This window comes from Brassica napus, chromosome A4, assembly GCF_020379485.1.
Source record: "Brassica napus cultivar Da-Ae chromosome A4, Da-Ae, whole genome shotgun sequence".
In the NCBI taxonomy this organism is placed as follows: domain Eukaryota; kingdom Viridiplantae; phylum Streptophyta; class Magnoliopsida; order Brassicales; family Brassicaceae; genus Brassica; species Brassica napus.
The window spans coordinates 18635271-18643298 of NC_063437.1; the positions used below are offsets into that span (position 1 = coordinate 18635271).

Below are 8028 nucleotides of genomic sequence, written 5' to 3' on the forward strand. Positions count from 1 at the left end.
TTATCCATACATCAAAGCCAAAGCAGCATGTATATCATCACTGTCTTCTGTTTTATAGCTCTCAGAGAAGAGAGATAAGATCCTAAAATTGACAAGAGGAACATTAAGTCAGTTATATGTCCTTACTTTCACAAACCTGTGCCGATGATTTCATTAAGTTATGCAAGAATATACCTTTGAAAAATACTCTGCCCAACATTATCCAAAATGACTTTGAGCTTTTCCAGTACAGTGTCCAAATGAGAAGCAGCGACCTACGCAATCAAGTAGCATCTTAACGTAGGCTGAAAATCAAGATCTGAGAGAAAAAAAGACAAGTACATTCAAATTACCAGCCCCATGGCCTTCGCTAAACCAAGTCTATTTGCAGGTATAGAAATGTCAGCCTGTTCGTACATCCAGTCAATCTTGTCACGAACATATGCTCTATCATTAACTTTCTGGAGAAGTATTCCCATACACCTAAAATCAAAGCACAAGGGGTTTACAACACAGTTCTGCGGTCAATTATCGATATAGATACCAGATGTATCTATGAACTGGAGAATATGTGCAGATGTCTAGAGACTTTAAAACATATTAGTTCTCTATCAGGATCTGATATATAAGCACTAACAACAAAAGAATAACAAGCTTGTTCAGCCAAATGGTGGTAAACAAAAAACGTATAGATTCAAAGACAAATAAAATAGTCATCGCTATGTCTCTTCCGTTTTAAACTTTGACGATACGGTAATGGGACACAAGATAAAAACCCCAGGAAGCAAATGTCTATAAAAAATAACATTTTTTTCATTTTTGACGATTAACTATGCGACACTGATGGCAGAAGAAATTAACAGCCCCAGCCAAAAATTTGTGCTCAACAACAAACATCAAAATGGTCAACAACGAGTAGAGATGCTTCAACTTCAACCAGAGATCAGAATATCATGAAAAACCAAGAATTTTTACCGGTGTAGAAGTGCTGCATGGTCATCATCCGGAGTATAAAGATTGTATTGTTTTGCAAAAGCATTTCCAAGAGATATAACCCAGTCAGCATCGTGAGTGACATCCAGTGATTCTGCTAAAAACTGATATATAATAGAACCACTATCAGAAGTAATGCATGCAACAAGCATAATTGGTCATAAATTAAATTTTCTTATAGTTAGGCTTTAAGGAAACTTCGTCCCAGAAGGATGCCAGTTAAACAAGCTTACATTGATTATCATGTCATCCCAGTTTTCCTGGTAAGATGGATCAAGCTTCAGATCCTCCGTGTCAAAGACATACGCCTTCATTTTTGGAATCTAAAGCTTACCAAATGTGAGAAATAAATAGGGTCATATCCACAGGAATTATGATGCAAGAAAACAAATACTATAAATCTACGGTGTAATCTGAGCATATATCCCTCGCTCGTAGCTCACTGACTGGAAACCCCATAATACAAGAAAACTAGAGTATCTTGAGTAAAGTAACAAACAACAGTATACCTCATCTTGCCAAAACATGCTTATGTTCTTTGGAAAAAGAGGGGACAAATAGTTAAGGACCTGAAGGAAGTAACAACAGAGTATTCAGATAAAGACAGAACTTCAAAGATGCAAAACTCTGGTTTGATAAGGCGAAGCATATATGAGCTATTTAAAACAGTAGGCGCTATAACGAAGAAGCATTAACACTTGATGAAAAAGAGAAAAAAGTTTAAGTATTTTGTGGGATCATTAGGACGTAGAACGTGAGTCTATAGCAGGATTTTTGAAGTTATACTTACCGTCAAAATTTGGGTTGCTAACTGCTCTTTTGCCAGAGGGTTGTGTAAAAGAACCACCAAACGGGTAAATAACTCCTGCATTTATATTATATGTGCATAAGCGTTTACAGTTTTGAGCTCTTACCATACACATCAAAACTTTAGATTATATGACATGGCATAATAACAAATTCACCTCGGGGCTTGGAATATCAGCACGAGCTTTACACTCAATCAACATGGGGGTGGTTGAAGATCTACGACGACACAATTCAGATATGCATCTACAGACCTATCAAATAATATCAATGAAATTCAGGTCTACTCGCTGATTAAGAAAAAAAAAAGATAAAGTAAAAATATGCAGCAAAAGAAAAATCTTACTGTTGCAACAGCGCCAGTGTAAACCTTAGGGACAATCATTTTCAGTAGGAAAGGCCAAAGAATGTACTGCAATTTCAAATCCCCTTTAGCATTAGAATCTGATTTTTTTTAGTAAATGGCATCATTCTTTTTTTTAAAAGGCAGCACCTCCATCTCTGGAATTGTAACGGTCAAGAGCAGAAGACCTTTTCCACAAACTGCTCTTAGCTGTGTTGGACTAATTGGCTCCCCTTTTGCCTAAGAGAAATATTTATAGCTCACGTAAATTTATAGGTAAAAAAAGTAGTAAGTAATAACAGAGAGAAACTTCAAACTTGTTCAAGTTATGTATTCAACACAACCCTAGCATATATACAGTGGTAAGATGATTATATAATACACAACATGGAGTAAGATAATAATCATGGGGTTACCTTCAGATTATCAATCTCTCCTATTGCAGAATGGCGTACAAGGTATTCAACAAATAATTCCCCAGATGGACCGACCAGATAGCAATGTGAAGCCATGACCACGATCAACTGTATCAAAGCAGAAGACAAGAGGTCATGCTAAAGCATGCATATGTTAGAATTAAAATACAACATTATATGCCAGCTCAGTACCTCTGAAAGAGCTTTTCGAACAGCTAAACTTTGCTCATCTAACAAAGACCTTGCAGCCTCAATCAAAAGAGGCCGTTTTGAGTGCCAAGCTTCAAGTAACCTCCGAACAAAATGCAACATCATTGAGATGGGAAATAAACTCTAAATGAATACGTATGTTATACTGACTAAGGATAAAGAAATACACCTCGGAAGCAGATGTTTCAAGACACAGAGGGCACCAAAAGTCAAATGGTCTTCTTTCAACTTGCATTTCTGGTGAATAGTATACAAGGAAGACATAGATTTCAAATTTCACTTCGATGTAAACAAGCAGTATAAAATATCAAATAGAAGCAATAGTTCTTGAGTCTAATACGAGTGCCAGTTATATAAAGAATATCTAGAGCCATATCCATCAAACAAAGTATCTCCGTACATTAAGAAGAAATGTAAACAAATCCTCGGGGTAAACCAAGCCAACAGTCAGAAAACACCGCTGCACTTCATTGTATGCCTGCAACACAGAGATAAATAATAGGCAAATGATTTATACACAACACTTCCAAAATAAAGGCTACAAAAATGAAAAGAGGCCTGAAACATTATGTGTTGCATTAACAACATAGAATGGAAACGATCAGTGACTTACCTTTCGTCCCACTGAACTACCTGAGTGCCTTTTGTTTTCACTATTTATACTGATCACAGGAAGAAGTGTCGACAGAACAATTGTAAGGTCCTGCAAGGAAGTAACACTTAGCTGAAACACGACTTTCAGATGATTGTAGACAATGAAGCACTTTAGCAAACTAAAAGAGAAGATTGAAACACCATTACCTCGAACTCAAGCAGCGGAGGACCAGATTCAGAAAGTAATGAGGCATTTAATAGGTTGTAAAGACTACATGTCGCCAAAAGAGCATCGTCATGATCTTTCTTATACCTAAAGGTTGAAATGAAAGGAATGAATAATCGCTACATTTAGAAGAAAATAAAGAGACAAGTCTACACAAAAAAAATCATCCTACGCCTTGGTATATACATCTTTCTAACTTAAGATTAGTGGGGTAATATATGAAGCCGACAGTGAATTTACTATGCTCTGGGCCTTTGAGAATTGAGGGTTGAGATAGAAAGAAAAATAGAATAAAAACCCAACTTACAATTCAAGTATTGCTGGAATAAGCCTTGGTAATGCTGACTTCAGTTGTGTCCGCGTGATAAGACCGACCATCTGACCCAGAGCCTCTACAGTAGATACTCGTACCTTATTAAACAGAAGATAAACAACAACGAAAAGCACATTTTACAGTCAAGATTCCGTAGAACATTTGAATAACCGACTAGCAAAATCATGTAGAGATTTTCTCTCGCTGTATTGATAATATACGGGGGGAGGGAGGACCAGAGATAAATAATTTTTATACTATATTCTTCAAACTTATATATAAAATCACGGTCAGTGAAACAATTATGAACCATATGCTTACCCTGGTAATCTCTTGAATAATACATTTTAAACAGAAGACGCAATAATATGAAAACCAAAGTGGAGACTAATATGCTAAAAGAGATCAAAGACTCACCTTATGATCTCGGGAAGTTGTCCAAACTCTCAACAACAGCTCAAAAACTGAATTTAGAAAAGACCTGCATCAGATAAAGTCCTTGATTTGAGTGCACCAAACAAAAAAAAGTTCAGCAGAAATAAAACAGAACAAATAATGTAGTCTCACATGACATCGCTGTCAAGAGGAGAATCTGAGGTAAGATCGGTGATGTATAGCCACACTGCCTGAGACCAGCACTTAAATGCTATACATAAATCAATGATTCACATATGAGACAAATCAGCAAAAAGATGGTAACAGAGACAAGCTGGATCATTTAAAATTGTTATTAGTGAACATGCAAATTGCATGATATATATTTGACATTTGTCAACTCTTCCACCATTTCGAGAGTTCGAAGATGTACAGATCAACAAGTTATATCCTCCTCTGTTGCTATGAATTGAATTGAATTTTGGTTCAATAAATGAACAAATTCTGACATGATGACCCTTCTATTATAGGATAAAGGAGGAAAATTGGAGATTTCTATAAAATAATTTCACAACCTAATTAAAAAGAGACATCAAAGGATTCACTGTACCATTTGCAAATATTGGTCGGTGTACATCTCGAACATTCCCAAGAATAGGCAACACCCTTGAAAGTACATCTTTAAGGCGTGGAGTGAACTGCAAAGCTTCAAATAAAAATATGAAAGTACTTCAAAATATCAGAGAACTGCAATTTCCATTAACCTTTCAATGTCAGAAACAAAAGAAAAGGAAAGCAGATGAGAGTTAGAATGTAACCATCAGAAGAGGCAAAATCAGCAAGAATTTGAACCATAGCAGGCGAAGCTGAAGCCGGACCAGACAGATGAAGAAATAATTCTTCCATCATCTGTCATGTCAATTAAGATCATGTCAAAATTACACTGAACAAATTGACTTGTATTCAACAAAAATAGACTTGCTGAAAAAAAGTTAAGGCCATCGTCTAGCGGAATAGGCTGTCATCTACATCATAAATGACAGTAGAGAGAAAATGGACCAGCTTTATTCATGACACTATCTAAAATGGCTTAATTCAGAAGTTAACATGACGACAGTTGAAAGTCTCTGCTACGCAATCTATCAAAGTTAGCCACCTACTTCAGTATACCGATCATTCTTTAAAGTTAGTTCACATGTATGCGGAATCCAAGAAGTAAATCCAGATAGTAATGCATCTTATCACCAATCATGTTGTACAGTAACCCTCTTACAGCAACGTTTTGTCTATACTACGTAGTAAAGGCATAAGTCACACATTAAACAAACAGTGGTTTTCTTAATGTCCAAAAATCCCCACCTGAATTAGCAAAGAGGAAGAAATAGAAGACTTACAAGATCAGGAAAATGTGTTCCAATTGAGACAAGGAGCCCTGACGCTTGCCTTTGCCAATCAGCATTTAGTTCCTATGTTATTATAAAGCCATAAACATACTAAAACTATCAGGAAACATATACTTATGTTTGATGAGATTAATCTAAACCTGAAATCTCTAAGGCAAATTTCTAGGTAACTTCTCCTATAAGAATGAGCGACATATGATTAATCTTCTGTCCAACGGACAAGAAAAATGCACAAACCTAAGCTTTAAATGACACATCGAAACAGAAAATTCCAAGAGCAAAAGCCAAGACATACCGCAAATCCAGCCTCGCTATGCAAATATGTCAAACAATACTAAGTATAAAGGAAATCTTTAGCAATGGTTCAGCTTTTCACAACACACACACATACACACACCTTGGAAGATATAATCTCAGCTGTAGCAATCTTAGCAAGCTTCCCCATGAAAGCTTCATCACTCTCCCCTATCTCCAACGCACCAACACTGAATGCCATCACTTGAAAAACCCCAGCCATGTTACCAAACCGCTGCAGCAACACACCAGATTCACGCAAACCAGTCAAATCAATACTAAAATACAGACGAAAAAAATAAAACAAGAAAACAAAAACGTTACCCTTCTTCCTCCACGTGACACAGCATAGCAACAATCTAGCACCAGAAGCGGATTCCTATAAACGCAATATGATTAATGCATGCGTTTCTTGCGTATGAAGTTTAATAGAAACAAAAAAAAAAGGGTACATACAGTGAGGCAATGTCTCTCAATGAAGCCATGGAAGCTTCTCTCACCACAGAGGAATCATCAGCTAGAGAAGACACCAGAAGCTGAACAGCCTCTGCCATATAAACACCAAAATCAAAACTTGATCAGGTCAATACGACAAATGTTGACCCAATTTCATAATTTATCAAACAATAATCGGATCAATTGAAGATTCTGGAAAATTGCTAACCTGGCGCGGGGATTGAGCTCCCGAGACTTGAAGAAGCCATTCGAAATCGAAGTTTGTGATCGAGATCAGGATCGCTCTCCGGCGGAGAAGCTCTCGGTGGTTGGTTTATAATCTGCGTCGCCTCTTTCCCGGAGGACTTGAATGTTAAAAAGAGAAATGTTTGGGGAAGAAAACAAATATATGAAAAACGATGGACCCATGCCCGACAACCCGGGACGGGTACTGTGTCGGGTGTTAAGCCCGTTGCTTTTGGATCATCCCTTTGTTGGATAGTTATTATTGAGCCCAATAATTTAGCGGTGGTTAGGGGATGGGAAGTAAACCGAACTAAATTTCTTCAATTTAAACCCAAACCAAGTCTTATTATATAAAATCATAATGCTTCAAATCATTATTAAATTTTTGACATATAAAAGATGTAACACAAGAAAAATAAGGATAACTGGTATTTTTTGTCTATTTAAAAAATCAAATATATTTAAAATTTTATAAATTAAGTTCTACTGAAATTTTAAAAATCAAAATTTCAAGTTCATATCTACTCTATTAAAATAGAGTCTTTTTTAGATTTACCGTGGCATTCTTTTTTTTTTTGGACTTATTGATTATGTTACATTTAAATAATACACGCTTCTTATGGGACATATATTTGTATCTTTTATACTTAAACCAAACTGATGTACCATATTAAACCTTTTTACATAAATTAAATCAACCTTCCAAAATATTTAAATTAATCATGAAAAGAGAGTGAGCATGAGGAGGGCCGCTAAGGCTACAAAATATGTAATCGTTTTTTTTTTTAAAGGGCTTCAAATTTTGAAGTACAAATTTTTTTTTTATCACACCTGATCTGTGCACTCTGATATCTATTCTATCTTTGCGTATATATATTTTTGTACAACATATTTATATATATGTCATAATTTTTGGTAAAGCTAAATTGTCAAATAATTAGAGAAACTAGACCAAATCAGTTAATTATGAATTTCATATATTGTAATCAATAATATTATAGTCTATCATGCATGTAATTAATAAATTTTTCATCATATGTTATTTCTAATCCAATATAATCAATATATTGTAACTAAAAATAATAATCTCAGCAAAATATGGATAATATTTATATTGTGTGGTTCTCTTTGTTTTTTTCCTATTAATGACTAATACAAATAAAACTAATCAAATAAAAATGCTAATAAATCAATCTAGCAGTAGCATATAAAGCTAGAAACCATTTCAAATTCAAGATTTCGAGTAAGAATGTTTAAATTTTGATTTTGACACAAATTTACTAAAACAAATTCATCCTAATACTTATCTAAGAAACAAAAAGATTTACCAATAAGAAGAAACAAATAAATAACCAAACTACAAGCAACGCATTCTAAATCGGGCTCAAATTTAA

At 35.1% G+C, this 8028-nt stretch overlaps 1 protein-coding gene across 2 annotated transcripts; it reads right to left on the bottom strand.

Moving 5' to 3' along the window:
* LOC125608316 (protein SHOOT GRAVITROPISM 6-like) lies at positions 1–6778 on the bottom strand. Of its 2 annotated transcripts, XM_048778530.1 has the most exons (26): positions 6618–6778; positions 6410–6500; positions 6278–6332; positions 6057–6188; positions 5651–5722; positions 5075–5165; positions 4867–4962; positions 4449–4527; positions 4299–4362; positions 3876–3979; positions 3550–3655; positions 3362–3451; positions 3149–3226; positions 2918–2985; positions 2731–2830; positions 2539–2646; positions 2273–2362; positions 2126–2191; positions 1938–2033; positions 1763–1837; positions 1482–1541; positions 1206–1295; positions 955–1076; positions 333–462; positions 175–254; positions 1–82 (listed from the first exon to the last, which is right to left on the bottom strand). In XM_048778530.1, the coding sequence occupies exons 1-26, from the start codon at positions 6655–6657 to the stop codon at positions 1–3; spliced, it is 2265 nt and encodes a 754-aa protein (XP_048634487.1). In that variant the 5' UTR covers positions 6658–6778. The 2 variants fall into 2 exon arrangements, 1 of the variants encoding a protein (XP_048634487.1); XR_007339261.1 differs by lacking the exons at positions 1–82; positions 175–254; positions 333–462 and having other exon boundaries at positions 1010–1076; positions 1206–1301.
* Positions 6779–8028: the final 1250 nt, after the last annotated feature.

What these genes read in the sequence shown, in the direction of transcription:
- LOC125608316 (XM_048778530.1), bottom strand. Translation starts at nt 6,657, where the DNA reads ATGGCTTCTTCAAGTCTCGGGAGCTCAATCCCCGCGCCAG. An exon ending in GAACACATTTTCCTGATCTT is followed by an intron (nt 5,166 to 5,650) that starts GTAAGTCTTCTA and finishes TTGACATGACAG; the next exon opens with ATGATGGAAGAATTATTTCT. An exon ending in CCTCTTGACAGCGATGTCAT is followed by an intron (nt 4,363 to 4,448) that starts GTGAGACTACAT and finishes TATCTGATGCAG; the next exon opens with GTCTTTTCTAAATTCAGTTT.